We start from the raw sequence: 20,049 nt of genomic DNA, 5'->3' as shown, positions 1-20,049 counted from the left end.
CAGCCAGAGTGCCAAGTCATTTGTAGCTTGATTATGTCTTAGTCATTTTCTTTGGAAATTTGGCAGGGTGCACCTTCTTCATTGTGCCAAGTGTGAAGTTCAAAAACAAGAAATAGAATTAATGGAATGCCAGGAATAATCAGGATCTATTTTTTTAAACATCTGAAAAACCCTTGCTTTCCCACACTTGAATAATAACTAAAAGGCCAAGACTTTAAAAAGTTTTTATCTGCTAAACGATCACAATTCTAAAAACCTTGTTTTTCAAATCTATCCAAAAGGAATTATTTATGACTTTTTCACATGCCTGAAGAGAGGTTTGAAATAAGTGCATGTGTTAATTTGCTATTTTAGCTCTTCAGCTCATTTTTGCAAGGCCCACAGGTGTACACATTTGGTCCCTGTTGTGTATATGCAATGTTGGGCAGAAATGGCTATATGATATAATAATGAAATTGCATTGTTGGGAACAAAGTTTGAATAGAAAAATTAAAACATATTTTTCTATCTTTTATACTTCATAAAAGTGTTTCTGCCTTTTCATAATCATAAACTACTCAAGGTCAAACTTCACATACATGTGTCCTCCTTTTAAAAACCTGTTCTTAGATTGAACCCAGAAAAATAGAAATAAATTTTACATCATCTTGTATGCTCACTTAGGGCACAATCCAAACCTGCGCTGGAACAGGCAAGCCAGGAGGTTTGCGCTGCATCCAATGTAGGTTCGTTGGCTACAGCAGCTCAGCTAGGGGCAAGGGGTAGCTCTTCCCCTTACCCCTGGGTAAGGGCTGCTCGCCCCAATGGGTCTCCTCGGACCTGTACCACCTCTGGAGGTGGCGCAAGTCAGAGGAGAGCGGAGGGCTTGAAGTCGCTCCATTCTCCCTGGGGACGGGGGTTGGGATCCGGCATAACTACCGGGTCACAGTCCTGCCCCTAGCTCCCCGCACGCCCGCCCCCGGGGCTGCCCATCACCTGCCCTCCCCCCCGAAATCCCTCCCTCCCGCCTCCTCCATGCCTCTCCACGCTTACCTTCGCCGCTTGTGTTGGCGCAGGTGTGCTGGCACAAGCAGCGGTGAGGAAGCCACCATAGAGGCTTCTGCTGGCCTCCGTGCATTGGTGCATCGAGATGCGCCGACGCAGCTTCCTCCCACAAAGGTGCAAACGTGCTTTACAGAGCCTCCCAGGGCTCCTTTGCCGGCATAAATGCTGTTAAGGATTGCGCCCTTAATGGTTTTACATTGTACCTAAATGTATCTATTTTATTGCTGTTGTTTTTATGTATTTTATGACTTTTAAATGTTGTTAGCCACCTTGGGTGCCCTCTGGGGAGAAAGGTGGATTACAAACAAACAAACAAACAAAATATAACAGAACCTGACTAAAACATTCATATGTAATACCGTGGGCCCTCAGTATCTGTGGGCGTTCTGTTCCAGGAACCCCTGCAGACACTGAATTCCGCAAATAATAAAATCCGTGCTGGGGGGCATGTGGAGCTGCAATTATATAACTGGGGGCCACATCTGGCCCTCCAGAGGTCGCGCCCAGCTTCTTCCGGAGCCTCCTAGATACAACTGGAATGCACTTCTGGTTTGTGCCGGCAAATCAGAAGTGCCTTCTAGTCACATCCGGGAGGTCCTCTGAGGCCCTCCAGCCGTGGGCTTGGCATCCACAGATATTGAAATCTGTGGGTGCTGAGACCGCGGACAAGGAGGGCCTGCTGTATAGATTTTTCTGTATTAATCAATGATTATATGGCTTTCCACTAAAAATGCTTACTCATGAAGTTAACTACTGTTGACCTACGTTCTCTCTCTCTCATTGCCCTTCATGCATCAAAATTTTGGAGAGATCAACAAATTTAGATTATGCCCAAAAGTGGCATGGTGGTTGTTACAAAGGTGGCATGTTACAAAAGTGGAATGGTTATTGTTTTTCAATGGGTGTGGTCCCACATTGCTCCAGTAATACTAGAATGTCAAAACCACAACTGAGGAACAGGATTGTGGTAAAAGACGCATACATACTAATATTCCTCTTCCCATGCCTCTGATTTGTTCTCTTACATGGATACCGCTGTGATTCATCCCCTTTGATCACAGCCCTTCCATGTGGTTTCTGTATTACCAGAGAGTGAAATGGACCCATGAAGGAACAGCAGTTATGCCTTTTTCATAGCGTAAGAATAAGGCTTCCTGATTCCTTCTTGATGGTAGATTTATGTAGCTGTTTGTTATACCATGTAGGTTTAGTTTTGTTGTGTTTGTTAAATTCTACACTAGGATGCTTCTAATTACCTAGTTGCATACACATCATATTCTTTGTTCCTGTGTGTATTACTCCTGTTTTGATAGGTATAATACCGTTTAGACATTTGGTTTCTTAGAGAAACCAAATATGAAAGCAGAAAATATGGGTAGACCAGTGGTGTCCAAACATTTTGGCAGGAGGGCCACATCATCTCTCTGACACTGTGTCGGGGGCCGGGGGAAAAAAGGAATTAATTTACATAAATGAATTTATTAGAGATGGAACTTATATGAATGAATGAAGGTCTTGCAGTAGCTCAAGACCTATAAAAGACCTTACACAAAGCAAGGCCAGCCTTTACTTCACTGCCACTGCTGCATCACAGATGTGAAACAGCACGTAGTGGAGGGAACCCTTGTTAGGTGAGACAACTCAGGTGAGAGGTCAAACAGTCGTCCTCATGCTGAGAGCAGTTGCATCGGGCCAGCATGGGCTCCAGTAAGTCTCTGGAGGGCCAGAGGTTCATCAGATATTGGGGGCTCCCCGAGGGCCTGATTGGGAGCCCCCAAAGTCCGCAAGTGTCCCCCGGGCCGGGGTTTAGGCACCCCTGAGAGGCTGGACAGTTTAACATTCTGAAAAATGGTGCATATTTTAAATTTAGCTATAGTCTACACTGCATAACTGTTACCTTTTATATGTGCAGAGATGATAACGTGTTATTGTTTCAGGTGTGGCTGGATCTTTTGAAGCCTATTGTGAAGCAGATCAGAAGTAAGTGTTGATATTTTTCTCATGATGGGAGAATTGTGTTAGATTGGACTATTCATTTCATTGGATTTGTTCCATGAGCCCTGTGTGGCACAAGAGACATGACTTCCTGCTCTGACAACCCACAGTGTCTGCTTCACCTCCAGTTTCCTCAGATATCCATGCAGTGGTCTAACATTTTATTAGGGTCTATAAACCCTGAATATGCAGTTAATTTCCACATTTTATCTAGGATATCAACAGGTTCAACCCAAGTTGGCACATCAGTTTCCCCCTCCCCATTTTTTCCCTCATGCTTCAGCATACTCATTCCTCCACTGTTACCCCCTATGGACCACCTGTTGAAGCAACTGCTTTGGTTAGCCTTATAACCAGGCTAGCCATAGGTATCAACCACTTGAAATAGATCTGTGCATATAGATTGCATGTGCATAAGTTCTGTTCAAATGTGACATTCCTGCTTACATACCCAGCAATAGTGGAAGTGGTGCAGGCACACCAATTGGAAAGGGTGCAGAAGGTACGAAGTTGCTCTTCATTATGCATGTGTAGCTGGAGTATTACTTCTTATTCAGCCCACAAGTTGCTTGAACTGGAACAGGGGAGTTCTAGCTTCTTCCAAATGATGTACATTGTCTGTTTTTGAGAAGCTGAAATCTATTGTATATTGCCTTTCCAGCAGAATATTTAAAATTGTTCAGTGCATTGCTTCATCAGGTTCAGTTCTGACAGTAGTCACTACAAACTTTATTTGTGCAAATGTGTACAAAAGCAGCTATGCCTGTGAATGCTAATTTGCACCTTGAACAAGCTTCTCTTATACATTTAACCTGCTCTAGATCACGTGGAGATATTCACTTTGGTGGGCCATGCCTCCTGATAGTGGAAGTGGCAATCCTCAAAGATTCAGGAATGCCCTCCTTCCCCTCCCTAGAACAGCAATTTATGATAAGAAATTCCTGTTTTCTCAAACTGTAGGAGGGGCCTCTCCTTGAGGTAGACAGGACACCAGAGCACAAAGATCTTGGGTGATAGACGATCCCTGGGCAAGTGGAGCCTTTCCACTGCCACTCTCAGCTGAAATCTGGATGGTTTGAATGTCTGCTGGAAGAGGACTCTCCTCAGTGCACACGAAGTTCATGAAGAGTGTCTAGTGCCAGTTTTCATCCCCCCGTCCCATAATCCCAACTTAATTTAGTAAGAAAAGCTGCTGTCTTATAATGCTTCTGTGGACTACTGTAGTTTTAAGAGACAGTGATATCCCTTATGCAGAGAAGCTTCTTTTTCTTTTTTAATTCCAATTTACCTCAGTCCATAGATCCTCACTGTAACACTGAATTCAGATGTTACAAACTGTAAAAAAAGTTAGGGAAAAGAGTACTCCTCCCATCAAACCTTTCTTAAGTGACTAAATATTGTCTCCCATTCTATGGTGAAATTTTTAAAAATTTACCTTGTGGCAAAAGCCTCATGAAATTGGCTTTTGAATCTAAAGCCAATTTAGAATCTAAAATATAAAGCAAAAGAATCTAAAATAATGTAGCTTTATAACTGCAGCACTTGGCTTGGGTTCAAAGTTCTGTTCAATTCTCACTGTGGATTAAGTGAAAAAAAATTATGGTGGAAGGTGGAGGTTGTGTCAGTCATCCGCTATCCAAAATAGACATGGTTAGAGAATAACTGAAGGCAAGAATTAGGTTATCAGTGTAGAAGAGAGAGTGAGAATGTCATAAGTGCCCACCTTGCTTTAGAAGTTGCAGTAAATCAAGGGTTTCTTTGCCAATTATAGCTAGATTTTTACTTGTACGTACTTTATTCTCATAGATGCACTGCCACATGTGGATATGCAGTTTACCATGAATAGATATAAATGTAGTCTATGTTAACAAAAATAGAGATTGATCTTTTTTGTATAATACAAATGCTTTCATTTGCCAGTGACCTGTAGAGATTAAAAAAAAATGTTAAAAAGATACTTCAGTGTTGCACTTATTCTTACACTGAAAAAAGTCTCGGTAAGATGGAAAAAATTTATCGTGAGTTAAGATGCTCATCATTTGCATGTAACAGTATGGGAACATTTATTTCAGACCATTGTTTTTTTTTTTTCATTTCTCACCCTAGGACCTAAGCATGTAGTTCTAAAATTTGTGGTGAAATTCTTTCCGCCTGATCATGCACAACTTCAAGAAGAATTAACAAGGTTAGTATAGCTCTCTGTTTTCATTTGTACTTACATAAAGGAGGACATATCCTGGAAGTATCCATGCAGAGTTAGTGCCAAATTCCAGAACAAAACTAAGGGCTTCATTTTATTCTCCCCGCCCCCTGCTGATACAGCTACCACTGCATCTTGGGGGGGGGGCAGTTGCTGAGGTATCCTTTGGGTAAAGGAATCTACACGAACAGGAATCTAGCACGAACTTGTGCTAGTGAAATCAATGGTGTGGGTCCACATGACCCAGGCCACAGGATTTGGTTTGGGAAGGAGGCTAGGATTTTATTTTGTTCTGCCCTCACCCATCTCCCTCTCCACCTTACCAGTGTTGGTGGGTCTGCAGTGATCCTCTGGCATGCATTGTCCACCATGGCTACTGCTGCCTCCTCACCTATCCAGCTGCTTAGGGAAACAGCTGAGTGGACTAAGGGCCCCAGTCCTATCCAACTTTCCAGTGCTGAAGCAGCCATGCCAATGGGACATACACTGCATCCTGAAGTGAGGGAGTGATCATGGAGGCCTCCTCAAAGTAAGAGAAAGTTTGTTCTCTCACCTTGCTGCTGCATTGGCTCTGGAAAATTGGATAGGATTGGGTCCTAAGAGAGGGAGATGAGGCATGCGATTCAGAGCCACCACTGCTTACCTACAGCTCTGCTGTCACCTCTTCTATCTTGCGGGTCCTTGTTTGAAATTAGCCTGCTGGGTATAGCAAGAAGGAGGAGGCGGTGACAGACTTATAGGTAAGAGGAAGGAGGTATGAGAGGAGGCTCATCACTTTCTCTGACACCTTGGATGCTCCTGCACATATGTGGGGCAGCTGGGTAGCTGTATATCATGGAATCTGCCATTTTCACAATATCTAGCTGAGCTAGACTTATCATGCATGTACAGGTGTGTGTGGAACTCATGGTCTTCACATTGTACTTCAGACCGTATTTGTCCTCTCTATCGCTGCAAATTCTTGAATTTGGAATATGACTGTGTGGGGTGTATATTCCACCCAGCCATTTTACCTCTAGTTCAGCCATTTTCAACCACTGTACCGTGGCACACTGGTGTGCTGCGAATGGTGTGTAGGTGTGCCGTGGGAGTTTGGGGGTGGGTCATTTATTAGTAGAGCCATTGAGGGATGTTAGCCCCCCACCAGCAGTGTGGTACACCTTGTCAATTGCCAAAAAACTGATGGTTTGCCTTGACCTTTTTAGTACCTTGACAGTGTGCCCTGAGATGAAAAGGTTGAAAATCACTATCTTTTATTTGCATTCCTCTGTATGTGTTTCTAGTTCTACCATGAGCTTTCTTTAAAAGGGGAGAACTAAAGTTTTGTGATATTAAAGTGCAGGTTATTTGGAATTGCATATTTTGGTGATTTTTAAAAAATTCTGTTGTGTTCTGGAATAATTTTTACAGTGAGCTCTTATTGCTGTCTAACATTGAGAGTTTTGGTATCTAATTTTGATGCATTATTGTATATTAATTATTTGCATTGCTCTCGCCCTGAATGCATCTCTTTGCACTGAATTTCCTCTTCTGTTATTTATTTTTATTTATGATCTCTCACTTCTTAAAATAATTCACTGCTAAATAAATTAACTTACTGAGGTAAGTGGGAAGGGGGTGGCAGCAGTATGAGGAATGAAATAGCTAATAAAAAGTGACCCAAGTGGCTGTGGTTACTGTAGTACTGTTGTTAGCTTATCCTCAGCAGCAGACAAGGCCTAGAGCAAATATTAAAAGGAAAAATATGAATGGATGGAAGAAAACAGCTAATGGGACATAAGGCAGCATGGGCTCATTATCAGTAAATCATACCAGACTAATCTGATATTCTCTTTTGAGAAGATACCTCTGTCTCTGTATAGGAGAAATGTTGGAGATCTTAATAAGCCATTTCTGCCCAACGTTGCATATATGCAACAGGGATCAAATGTGTACACCTGTGGGTTGGGCAGAAATGAGTTAAACTGGAAGTTTCTCATGCTGTTCTCTCTCACTACCTAGCCATCAGCATAAGATCCTGGTCAATATGCATCACTGCACTCTTATAATGAGGGGCAGAATTAGGCTACAACTGTTTCTTTTAGTTTAATTTTCTTCACTGAAGATTGGGCTCTAAGTTCTTTAGAAAGACATTTGTATTCTTATAAGTGCTGCCTAAGATATGTTGGAGAATGTAGCTTCTGTCAAATTTACTGATCTAACTGTGAATTATGAATACAACCAATTTGCCTTCCAGTAAATGGTATACTAAATATGTGTACAAGAGACTTTTAAACTTATTGCAGGGCTTCTAGAGCTGAAAATGTGACTGTGAATCCTATTTTTACTTTCTTTCTAAATTTTCAATTTGCACAATAAAAAACCTTAAATTTGTAGATATTAACTTCTTTGCATGCAGTAGGCCAGTTGCAGAGACTATAACCTTAACTATGGTGATTTGGTCTTTGAGCATTGGACTTGATGCTCACAAGGAGCCAAACACAACTAGGGGGGCAGCATTGTTTCTTCTAGTCCTCCCAAACCATATGACTAACGGCTTTGAAATATTGCATTCCACAGTTTGCTTTGATGTCTGTAAGATTTTTGCAAAGTTGAAGCTGTTATTGCATCTTACAGACAGGATGCTAAATCAAATCCTCCTGTCTCATAATGGTGATAGACAAGGTGCAAATTAGTTTCCATAGCACACTGGGTCCCATCCCCCCCCAAGAAGTGCAAAGGTTCTTTTCAGATACAGAGACAGAATGAGCAGACCAGTGGGGAAAGAAATAGAAGTTGGGATTTATTACCCTACACAAACAACAAGTTTCTCTCAAGCAGATAAAACAAACACAGTGTTCTTGTGTCCCTTTGACAGAAGTGGCCTCCCTCTGCTAGATGTCTCCCTCTGGTTCACATCCTGGTGGGCCATCTACAGCTGGCCCCACACAACTTCCTTTTGATGATGCTGGTCCTTCTAAAGCCCCTTTTTATAGCAATTAGTACCTGATGTAGTAGAAGCCTGAATGACTTCATCCCAGCATGTGATCTTGGCATATTGCCTATAATGTGATAAGGTTCACTGGTGCAGAATGAAGTGTGTCTCAGCACTTCTCCCGAAGATTAACTCAATGATGGAGGAACAGACTGAACATCAGGGAGAAACTGTACAGACCACTGACTTCTTGGCATAACTTAGACCTTCTCAACCTGCCATGTTAAAAATTGCATAGAGTTCAGCTTTTTATCTGACAATGGCTAAAGAACTTAGGGCGCAATCCTAACCCCTAATGTCAGTGCTTTCTAGCATTGGCATAGCAGTGCCAATGGGACATGTGCTGCATCCTGCAGTTGGGTGTCACTCACGGAGGCCTCCTCAAAGTAAGGGAATGTTTGTTCCCTTGCCTCAGAGCTGCATTGCACCCTTAGTTCTTTTTCTCCCCCCCCCCCCCATCTACTTTCAGACAAGCAAAACATCATGTTAGTCTGTGCAGTTGTTAATCTATAGAGCTCATCAGTTTATGAAGAAGTTCTGGAAGAAAAAAAAAATCCCTGGTTAAAACTTACAATTCCTGCATCATTTAGTTCCTTCCTGCCTATTTATTGATTACATTTTATCCTGCCCTTCCCTGTGCATAGGAGCTCATGCCAGTATACATGCTTTTTAATGCTCACAACCAACTTCTGAAGTAGGTTATACTGAGAGATGATGAATGACCTAAGAAGGTCACCCAGTGAGCTCCATGACTGAGTGAGGATGTGAACCTAGATTTTCCTAGCGCTAGACCAGCACTAATTACTGCATCAAAAGAATGCATCAAAAGAATACAGACAAAAGAAAATATTTCTTTACTTAGCGTGTGGTCGGTCTGTGGAACTCCTTGCCACAGGATGTGGTGCTGGCGTCTACCCTAGACGCCTTTAAAAGGGGATTGGACAAGTTTCTGGAGGAAAAATCCATTACGGGGTACAAGCCATGATGTGTATGCGCAACCTCCTGATTTTAGAAATGGGTTATGTCAGAATGGCAGATGCAAGGGAGGGCACCAGGATGAGGTCTCTTGTTATCTGGTGTGCTCCCTGGGGCATTTGGTGGGCCGCTGTGAGATACCGGATGCTGGACTAGATGGGCCTATGGCCTGATCCAGTGGGGCTGTTCTTATGTTTTTATGTTCTTATCACACTGGCTGTTTGGTTTTTTTAAAAACAGTATCAGGAAATCCAAGTAGTGTTTATGCATCAGGCACCTGCACAGCAAAAAAAGAAAGTAACTCTTTGTAGGCTAATTCCATTCTTGGGATCATTAGGAAAGGCATTGAGAATAAGACAGCTGAAATTGTAATGCCATTGTACAAATCAATGGTAAGGCCACACCTGGAGTATTGCGTCCAGTTCTGGTCACCATGTTTCAAAAAGGATATAGTGGAGATGGAAAAGGTGCAAAAGAGAGCAACCAGAATGATTACTGGGCTGGGGCACCTTCCCTATGAGAAAAGGCTACAGCGTTTGGGCCTCTTCAGTCTAGAAAAGAGGCGCCTGAGGGGAGATATGATTGAGACATACAAAATCATGCAGAGGATGGACGAGTGGATAGAGAGATGCTCTTTTCCCTCTCACATAACACCAGAACCAGGGGACATCCACGAAACTTGAGTGTTGGGAGAGTTGGGACAGACAGAAGAAAATATTTCTTTACCCAGCGTGTAATTAGTTTGTGGAACTCTTTGCCATAGGAAGTAGTGATGGCATCTTGCCTGAATGCTTTAAAGAGGGGATTGGTCAAATTTCTGGAGGAGAAGTTCATTAAGGGGTTACAAGTCATAGTAGGTATGTGCAAGCTCTTGGTATTAGAGGCAGGCTGCCTCTGATTGCCAGATGCAGGGGAGGGCAGCGGAATGCAGATTGTGTCTGTTGTCTTGTGTACTCCCTGGGGCATTCGGTGGGCCACTGTGAAATACAGGAAGCTGGACTAGATGGGCCTTTGCCCTGATCCAACAGGGCTGTTCTTATGTTCTTATGACTAGGCAACCTTTGTGCCATTTTGCAGTTTTCTCTGTCAGCTGTTTGGACGGGACCATTGCTAAAGCCCCCTTTGTAGATTTTTAGTTCTAACTGTGTTCTGTATGTGAACCTCTTTGCAACAATTAGTAGTCTGCAGATCTGTACTGAAAAAAAATCAGGTGATCAGAAAATGAGTAACCCTTATGAATTTACAGTTGGCATTCTATAGAAGTCTTGCTCATGATTTTTTCACCCCTCTTTTTTTTGTATTCTTTCAGGTACCTTTTTGCATTGCAAGTAAAGCAGGATTTAGCACAAGGAAGACTAACCTGTAATGATACCAGTGCTGCTCTCTTAATCTCACACATTGTACAGTGTAAGTAAAGCTTGTTCATCCCTTAACCCAGTGCAGTAAGTTCTTGCGGGGAGGAGGCAGCAGTGCGATCCCCAGGATCATGTCGCTCGGGGGGGCTGCAGGGACTGGGATGCACTCACCAGTCCCTGCAGCAGCCTTCCTGGGGTGCAGGGAGTCCTGCACGAGGGTCTGCAGGACTCCCCAGGTGTTGAAAAGTGAAAGTGCAGCTATTGCGCTCCACTTCCGGTTTTGCGGAAGTGGAGCGCAATTGCTGTGCTTTCACTTTTCAGGACCTGGGAAGCCCTGCAGACCCTCACGCAGGGCTCCCTGCACCCCGAACAGGCTGCTGCAGGGACTGGTGAGTGCATCCCAGCCCCTGTAGCCCCCTTAGCAATGGGTTGCTGCCTCCCCCCTGCCCCCGCCCCTTAAGGGGAAAGTGGCCAGGGCTGATAGGCTGGGGTGTCGCGACACTTCAGTTTGAAAAGCCCTGCCTTAATCTCTCCTGCATTTTGAAGGAAACGTTTACGTTGCCAGATTCTCATAGAATACAGCCTTCTTGATATACTCCCAAGGTTATGAAATACAATAACTAAATTATAAGGCCCTTTGGAGCAGAGACCTGTCTTTTTACAATGTGCAGACTACCTTACTGTTGATGGCACAGTATAAATAATGCATAAAATGTCCTATCAGAGTTTTATTGCATTCCTATCTTTCTAAAGTATTCTAACCCTCCAAACTGTCCCCCTTTCCCAAAAGTGATGAGGGCATGTTACCTAATTAACTTATGGTTAGAAATGCAAAGGGAAATATTATTGATAATAGATAGAAGAGATTAGCAATACTCACTGCACACTCTCTCTGTGTTCCTTAATTTCTGTTCTTTCCTCCTCTCTGGTGTAAATTTTTGCTCCCAGCATGGCTTGTATTTGAGCGTTTTGTTGGCAGCAGCCTAACCATGGTTAATGCCAGGGTTCAAAATGAGGGCGCCAGACTGAAGGCATCAGAAGTGTTTCTGATTTTACAGTCTGCCTTTTCTTTGGATATTGCATTTCAGAATATTAGGGTATAAGCTATAATAACAGTAGAAGGCAGTTGGCTTTTGTGTTTTTCAGTATTCATTGTCATTCCAGTTTTGTATGGTGGTGTGTATGTACTGGAAAAGGGATTTACAGCCCAATCCTATATATGTCTACTGAGAAGTAAGTTCCATTTTAGTCAATGGGGCTTACTCCCAGGTATGTGTGGATAGGATTGCTGCTTTAGACTGCAATCTTGTGCACAATTACCTGGGACTAAGCCCCATTGAAAACAGTGGGACTTACTTCCAAGTTAACATACATGATTGTGCTGTTGTGTGCACATGGATACACACCCACCTAACCACCCCACCTCTCTCTTTCTAATCGCTGTGCGACTCAGGACTTTCTTAATTCTCCTTTCCGTTTCATACTGGTGGTGATGAGTGTAGATAGAAATTGTTCCTTGCTTTCCTCAATTATTGTTTGTTTGCTACTTTTGTGGCTAACATGCTGATGTTGATCTGAAACATTTAATATTATGTAATATACTCACCTATGTTTTTCATGGATTAAAGTTTAATACTGGTCTGTGCTCTCAGTGTGACTACAACCCACTTCTTGCTTTCCTTGTGGGTATAATAGTGACATACGCCAGTAAATGTCTGCAAGAGAACTGCAGTAAGAACCATATGCCACTATTTGTGTTCTTCAAAGTTCCTGTATTTCTCAAAGCATTTTTAATTCAGCATAGCTTCAAGTGATTCTTCAAGTGACTCTCTTACCAAATAAGGCTCTTAATTTTTTTTCTGACATGTTTAAATTGGAAGCGCCAGTGTAGCATGTGGTGGTAGAGATCCAAGCCAGTCCTACCATTAGGCAGGGTGAAGATTTCAGGGTATTATTGCAAGGCACCCAACTATCAATTATTTGGCTTATTCTTATATTTTACCACCATTCAGAGAGGGCAGTACACTTAGCTTTTTTGCCCCAAGCATCTCTCTCTCTCTCTCTCTCTCTCTCTCTCTCTCTCTCTCTCTCTCTCTCTCTCTGTAGCAATCCTGTAAAAGAAAAAGTATTAAAAAATTTGAGAGAAGCAGTTGTGTAGCATGCTTTGTAATAAACTGAACCTCTACCTATTATCAGGGATCGCTGTGTAATTTTCTAAATCTTTTGTGGAAATTCCCCTTTTATAATCTGCTCCTAATGGGAAACTTTTTAATTGGTTGGTAAAAGCAAAACATTACGGCAGTCTTCCTATTTTACAAAGGCCCTCTAGCCTGGGTTTCTGCCTTCCCACTTTGGACCCTCATTTGAAATGTAGGTATTTATAGTACTCTGCTACCTGCTGCTCACTTCCAGCTCCCAGTAGTTTTGTCTGTGTCACACCGAGCATAAGAATCCAGACAAGCTAGTCCTACTGAAATAAGTAGTGCTTACTACTAAGCAAATGTGCTGCGACATCCCTGAAGTCCTTACCCCAGGAGATCTCTGATAAGCCTGCTTAGTTGTGTTCCTTGTTGCTTCAGCTTTTCCACTGGAACCAAATCCATCTTTAAATTCCCAAAGAATTATCTCCTAGTGAGTTTAAGAGCAGTAGATGCCTTTTGCCCTAGGGGCAGATACCTAACTGAGTTACTTGGTTACAACTTTTCTGGCTTTCTGTCTTTAATCACTGAGCTTCTCACAACTTGGCTGAGATGGCCAACATGTTAATTTAACATGAGATGACATACATTTACTTAGAATCCTTCCTCCAGATCAGAATATACCAGTTCATTTAACTAAAAACGAAGGTTTAATATAAGACGATAATAAGATGTACATATAACAAGAATCTAGAATGGCAGTCAGGGAAATAGAGCAAAGTATTGCTTCTAATTTCTCTAGTTGTCATAATAGGCAAGTATTGTCCTGCCTTTCTGGCTCTGCCTTTCTAGGTTCTCTTCACTCTGCTCCTTCTGCCCTTTTCTTCAGTCTTAGACCCTCTTTTTCTTCAGTTCCCAAACCCTTTGTCTCTTCTTCTGGTTGTCTTCCCTGTTCCCCCGTCCCCTACTGGTACCTCTCTCCAAGCCACTCTGGTTTCTTTTTTTCTACCCTGTCGTTGTCGTTGTCTCCCATCTCATTTCACTATCACTTTCCTCCTCCATCGTCTGTCCCTGGCTCCCCTGGCTGCTTTTAAATCCAGTCACCTCTGCCATCTCCACCCCCACCAAGCCAGCTGCGTTCATTTCCTTGGAAATGACATTACTCCTGGGTGACCCAGAGCCAACCAGGTGGCCAGAACAGCCCTGCAGAAGCCACCAGGCTTCATGGGATGGTGAGAGACCACACTTATATACAGTGGCTTGGATGAAGCAAATACATGCAACATTGTCCCTTAGAACAGGAGATAATTGGCCCATTCAGAAACACACCGGTTATATGTGATTCAACAAGTTGATTTCCTGACTCTTCATGGCACATGCATAGGAACATTTCACTGGAACTTCAGTGTTTCTATATTTAGAATCCACCCATTGAGCATTATTTTCTTCTTCCTTCTAGCTGAGATTGGGGATTTTGATGAAACCGTTGATCGCGAACACTTAGCAAAGAACAAGTATATACCTCAGCAAGATGCATTAGAAGACAAAATAATGGAATTTCACCGTAATCATATGTAAGTATTTAATGCTTACGTGCCAAAGGGACTTCCAGTGCCTCATGAAAAATAAGGCATCAGATTTGGCCTTAAAATGTTAAAAAGCTAATAGAGTAGTCAAGGTGGAGGCCAGGGCTGAGTAATAGAGTTAGCAAAGGTAGGGTAGAGAACAGTCACCTAGTTGCAGATAGCACAGAAAAGGGAAACTATACAAGTTTCAGCAAGGCGTTGTGGAAGTGGGTTTAGGGAAGAGATTTGGAGAAGGGGAGGGTCAAAGTATGTCAAATGGAGAGAGATGTAGGGAATTTGCATGATAGGAAGTACAAAAATTGAACCAGTAGACATGAGACCAGTCTCTGGTTTTCTTCAACTTATTTATTTCTGCTATTTTTCAGATTTATACCCCATTTTATGAGCCAACCTCAAGATGGTTGTCTAATTTTGACATGCCATAGCCTAATAAATCTTGTCAGATCCTTTTCTGTGGTGACTTAACAGAGATGCTTCAGTGTGCTTATAGGCTCATTGCCTTTTGGGAGGGAGAGAATTCACTAGTAGGTGTTGCATCGCGTATTAAAGCATTTGCTTGCCAGTGAAAAATATCTTCTTTTTTCAATCATTATTGGAAGATAGTTCGTTTCTCAAGCTGGAGAAGCTGCGTCTTTCAGATTTGTCTTGTGAGTGAGGCAGTATTGCAGAGGATCAGGAAGCATGATGTGGTCGCACTTTCTGATATCTCAGTCACATCTGAAATAGCTCTTGGTATACTATTGTATGAGTGATTAGGATCAGTTGTCCAGATTACTGTTTTATCACATAAGTTATCAAGCATGATTATATTCTCGAACTACAGGGAGATGCGACTGTGTTAGTATTTTGTGCTGGATCAGTGGTTCCCAACATTTTTTCACTTGCGTACCTCTTGGCAGCCCATTTCCATAAGTTTTACCCTTCCTGTTAGCCCCACAAGGCATTCTAATGCCAACCCTGTAAGGCATTCCAATACAGACTTGTTTTTTTCCCCCTTCAATTCTTTTTCAAATACCCCTAAAAGTCCTGGCAAGTACCCCTGGGAGTACCAGTATCCCAGGTTGGGAACCACTGTGCTAGAGCATACAAATTGTAATATTGCTGCCAGAGTATGTTATACAGTGAATAACTATGTGTATTCAAATTTGAGCAGGAAACCACATCTGCCGTGAAAAGTTCTTAGAACTTGCTTCACCGTGCCTAAAATCAATTATCATTCCTTTAGTGGACAGACACCCGCAGAATCAGATTTCCAGCTGCTTGAGATTGCACGTCGTTTAGAAATGTATGGAATTCGATTGCATCCAGCCAAGGATAGAGAAGGAACGAAGATCAACTTGGCAGTTGCCCATACAGGCATTCTGGTGTTTCAGGTGTGTGAGTAGCTCTGAACGTTAAGTCTAAATGGCATGCAATGATGATCAGTTCATAGATGTTCTCTCTGGAGCTATAACCTGCTTGGAGCCCTATAGTAACATTTTATAGCAATGGACTTCAGCCCTTCTTCCTACTGCACTCAAGGGAAATTGGGAAGGTTGTTGTTGTAGAGGTCTCATAAATTGCCTCCTGATTGACTGGGTTGTAGTTGAGGAAATAGAAGTAACACAGAGATCCAGTGTTGCCTTTCTTGTAACTCTGAAAGTGACTTCTTTGTGTTGAGCAGACTAAGAAGGCTGATTTAAATAATAGAGTAAGACCACAGAGAGAGATGCTTTTTCAGCTTTTCTTGGGAGTATTAGTTTGTATACTTTTGGAAAAATTCATACAAAGAAGGTTATTGTTTTTTTCTTATTCATTATATTTAGGGTCACACCAAGATCAATGCCTTCAACTGGGCTAAAGTTCGAAAACTGAGCTTTAAGAGGAAGCGTTTTCTTATTAAGTTGCGACCAGATGTAAACGTAAGTCTCTGAAATGGAGCAGGGCAGTTTGGAGTGGCAGTGTATCTTGGAAGATGTCTTCTTGCTGTTCAGATACCTGAAAGAATTTTAATTATTCCATTCACTTTTTCATGCTCCTGATTTGCTTCGGATTCCCTTCATGTCTGCATACGTGCAAGGACTTAACTCATTGCATCCTGTGTACTTTGGACTGTTGTAAACATTTACTTGGAGATGGATAGATGTACCATTTGCACTTCTTGGGAAAAAATGTTTTCTGGTGGGTGGGCACACATCAGTAGTAAATTTAGGAGAGGGTGATTAACAAAAGAGATGACAAGATATGAACAGATTGAACCTGGTGAAGATTGGGAACAGTAAAGAAAGAAAGAGCAGACATAGGGAGATGCACTAATATTCTTAATGACTGGTTCAGAGGGCATGACATTTGACCCCAAACATATTTAATAATGAAAGGGGTTTTTTAAATTTATAAATTATAACAAGTTGTCATCTCTCACCTTCAGATCTCCCAGATCCCAGTATATTTCCTTTCTGCCTTGTTAGTAATCTCCTCCTTGAGTGATCAACTACCTACAACCAAATCAAATACAAAAACCTCCGTCTTGTGCACAGCCTTAGGCTTAATTCTCATTGAGTTGGAAAATTGGTATCCAAACTGTACCACTTCAGACTACAGGTGGGAACTGGTATGATTAAATGTTCTTCCCCCATATAAACACTAGGTGTAAGGGAAAAGGCTCTTCAGAACTCTTCTTCCTGACATCTAGTTTTCTGCGAGGAAAACAGGGTTTGTATGAGGGAGCATTCAGTCATATGACCCTCTACATGTAGCCTGAAGTAGTTCCCCTTGGATACCAGTTTACTATCTCAATGGGTAGTAGATCTAACAGTGAAGACCTGTGTATGTCTGCCCAGAAGTAAGACCATTTGTGTTCAACAGGGCTTATTCCTAGGAAAGTGGCTACAGTATTGCAGCCTAGCTCTTTGTGTCTTTGTATTTTTTGAGTATGAAGAACTGACATTTCAGCAGATTTGTTTAACAGTAGCCTTCATGTTTTATGGAATTTTCCCTGTTCTAAAATCTTACCTGTCACTTCTCCTGGAACAATGCACATAACAAATGTTTTGAAGCGGGCATCAAATTAGATTAAAGCAGTGGTTCTCACACATTTAGCACCGGGACCCATTTTTTAGAATACCCACCAGAAGTATTGTCATAACCGGAAGTGACATCATTAAGCAGGAAAATGTTTAACAATCCTAGGCTGCAATCCTACCTTCACTTACCCAGGAGTAAGTCACATTTACTATCATTGTCAAAAGCATATACAGAGTAGCCTGTTTAAAGTACAGATCTGTAAAATTTCCCCAAATGCAGTCACATATCATGGTAGAATCAAGCTAATATATTAAAAATAATATACTGAAATGAATGGGGACCCACCTAAAATGGGCTCGAGACCTACCTAGTGGGTCCCAACCCATAGTTTGAGAAACACTGGATTAAAGGGTTTGAAGATGTACTAGATCAGCAGTAGAAGTGATCAAGCTTTACTTTAGAAAAACAGACAGAAATGTTAATTTGGTTTGAGGGCTTCTTCATTCAAGATATTCCCCTTATAATGACGTATTAGGAAAGTTATGATACATCATGTGTTCTCTTCTTGCAACGAAAGATTAAAATCCAACCATTAGGAGGTATTGTTTTGCCTGGATGCAGAGATTGCCTACTCCTGTACAATCCGGCTTGTCCTCTTAGGTCATCAGAGAAGGCCTTTTTACAAGTGCCACCGTCTAGGGAGGTACGTGGGGCGGCTGCAAGAAATAGGGCCTTCTCAGTAGTGGCACCAACGCTATGGAACTGCCTTCCCCTTGACTTAAGAATGGCTCCCTCTCTTGAGACCTTTTGGCGAGGCCTGAAGACCCTTCTGTTTAAACAAGCCTTCTGAGTTCTCGGCCTTTTAACATCTTTTAATACAGTGGTGCCTCGCATAACGAAATTAATCCGTTCAGCGAGTCCTTTCGTTATGCGAGTTTTTCGTTTTGCGAAGCACGTTTTCCCATAGGAATGCATTGAAATTTAATTAATGCGTTCCTATGGGCAAGAAAAGTCAGAACAAAGTCAAATTTGGTTTACAAAGTGTTTATTAAGTGCTCTTTAAAGGCATACATACTGTACAGAGGATTTCAAAAACGGGGGGGATGCTGAGTGGGGAGCTTGAAGGCTGTAATCCTGTGCACACTTTCCTGGGAGTAAGCACAATGGGACTTACTTCTGAGGAGACACGCACAGGATTGTGCTCTAAGCTGGGGAGGACACAGCAGCTGCACTCAATTGCTTGCTTTTGCCGTGATCATGGGGGGAAACGTGAAGGAAATGGGGCAGTAAGAGGGTGAATGAGCGATGGGGGGATGCTGAGTGGGGAGTTTGAAGGCTGTAATCCTGTGCACACTTTCCTGGGAGCAAGCTGACATGAAGATCCGCCCCTTACTAGGGTGGACGGGATCATAAAGGGACATGAAGATCCGCCCCTTACTAGGGTGAACGGGATCATAAAGGGACATGAAGATCCGCCCCTTACTAGGGTGAACGGGATCATAAAGGGACATGAAGATTCCCCCCCCCTTAAGACAAACCAGGACAAAAAAAAAATTCGTTATGCGAAGCATAAGTCATAAAAATTCGTTATGCGAGTTACCAAACTTCGCACACCGCTTTCGTTCTGCGGGTTTTTCGCTGCGCGGGGCATTCGTTATGCGAGGTACCACTGTATTTTTTTTACAGGCCTGATTCTTTTATGACTTGCTGCTGCTCTATGCTCTTTTTACCTATTTTTTACTCTGACTGCTGTTTTTTATGATGTGTTAATATGTTTTTATTTGTTTTTAAATTATGTTTTTAATATGTTGTAAGCCGCCTTGAGTCCCTTTGGGGAGAAAGGTGGGGTAAAAATAAAGTTATTATTATTATTATTATTATCTAGAAAAAGATAAATAATGAAGACCAGAATAAATTCAATGGCTATTGTATCTTAGAACAAATAATTTTGAAAGTTGTATTTCAGCTTCATTGCATGTCAGTAATTTATGCAATACTCTTAATATTAGATTATAATCTAATATAAAAATATTCTTAATATGAATGCAGTTGGCCTTATCAGTTGTGGGTTGGTACCCACAGATCTGGCTCACCACATGTGCCAGTCCTGCAACTGAAGTGCTTCAGAACACCTTCCAGTTACATCTAGGAGGTCTTTTGAAAGCTTTCCCCAGGCTCCAATATCTGTGGAAATCAGTATTTGCGGGGGACCCTGGAATGGATCCCTGCAGACACTGAGGGCCCACAATATTCTCCATTATAACAGTTTAATGGAAAGGAGTTAGATGTTATTGAAGAAGGCTGAATGCTTTAAGAAATCTGCGTAGTCTAGAAAATGTGGAGGGGAAGTTCAACTATTGTTCTACAGTTATGTACAGTCACTTCCCCCGGGCCACATTCATGTCTTCCACAATTAAAGCTCCATTCTTTTTCAGAGTTCTTTCCAGGACACACTAGAATTCCTGATGGCCAGTCGGGATTTTTGCAAGGCCTTCTGGAAGATCTGTGTAGAACACCATGCCTTCTTCAGACTGTTTGAAGAACCCAAACCAAAGCCTAAACCTGTTCTCTTTACTAGAGGTTCATCCTTTAGATTCAGGTAGGTTATCTTTTTTTTTGGGGGGGGGGGGAATAGTAATACACGGAAGGGCTAGGTTGGCTTACCCTGAGATATTGGAAGAAAGACAAATGATTTTTGTCATTATGAATGTTAGACACTGAATTGTACATCACCTATAGTTCTGGACCAAAAGCTGATCTTAAGACGTTGTGGAATCTG

At 42.1% G+C, this 20,049-nt stretch overlaps 1 protein-coding gene across 6 annotated transcripts in view; it reads left to right on the top strand.

The window, feature by feature from the left end:
• The window catches only part of FARP1 (FERM, ARH/RhoGEF and pleckstrin domain protein 1), a 218,205-nt gene that overhangs the window by 130,647 nt on the left and 67,509 nt on the right, over positions 1–20,049 (top strand). For all 6 annotated transcript variants that reach the window (XR_010794078.1, XR_010794077.1, XM_066619651.1 and 3 more), the window contains exons 4-10: positions 2,982–3,024; positions 5,146–5,224; positions 10,498–10,595; positions 14,141–14,255; positions 15,493–15,640; positions 16,073–16,168; positions 19,706–19,869. Coding sequence is in view for 4 of the 6 variants with exons in the window: in XM_066619651.1 (XP_066475748.1) it covers positions 2,982–3,024; positions 5,146–5,224; positions 10,498–10,595; positions 14,141–14,255; positions 15,493–15,640; positions 16,073–16,168; positions 19,706–19,869 (743 nt within the window). In the remaining 2 variants the exon portion in view is untranslated. The remainder of the gene's footprint in view (positions 1–2,981; positions 3,025–5,145; positions 5,225–10,497; positions 10,596–14,140; positions 14,256–15,492; positions 15,641–16,072; positions 16,169–19,705; positions 19,870–20,049) is intronic.

This window comes from Tiliqua scincoides, chromosome 3, assembly GCF_035046505.1.
Source record: "Tiliqua scincoides isolate rTilSci1 chromosome 3, rTilSci1.hap2, whole genome shotgun sequence".
Lineage (NCBI taxonomy): Eukaryota > Metazoa > Chordata > Lepidosauria > Squamata > Scincidae > Tiliqua > Tiliqua scincoides.
Note: the sequence above shows the minus strand (reverse complement) of the source record. Positions and strands in the feature narration are given on the sequence as shown.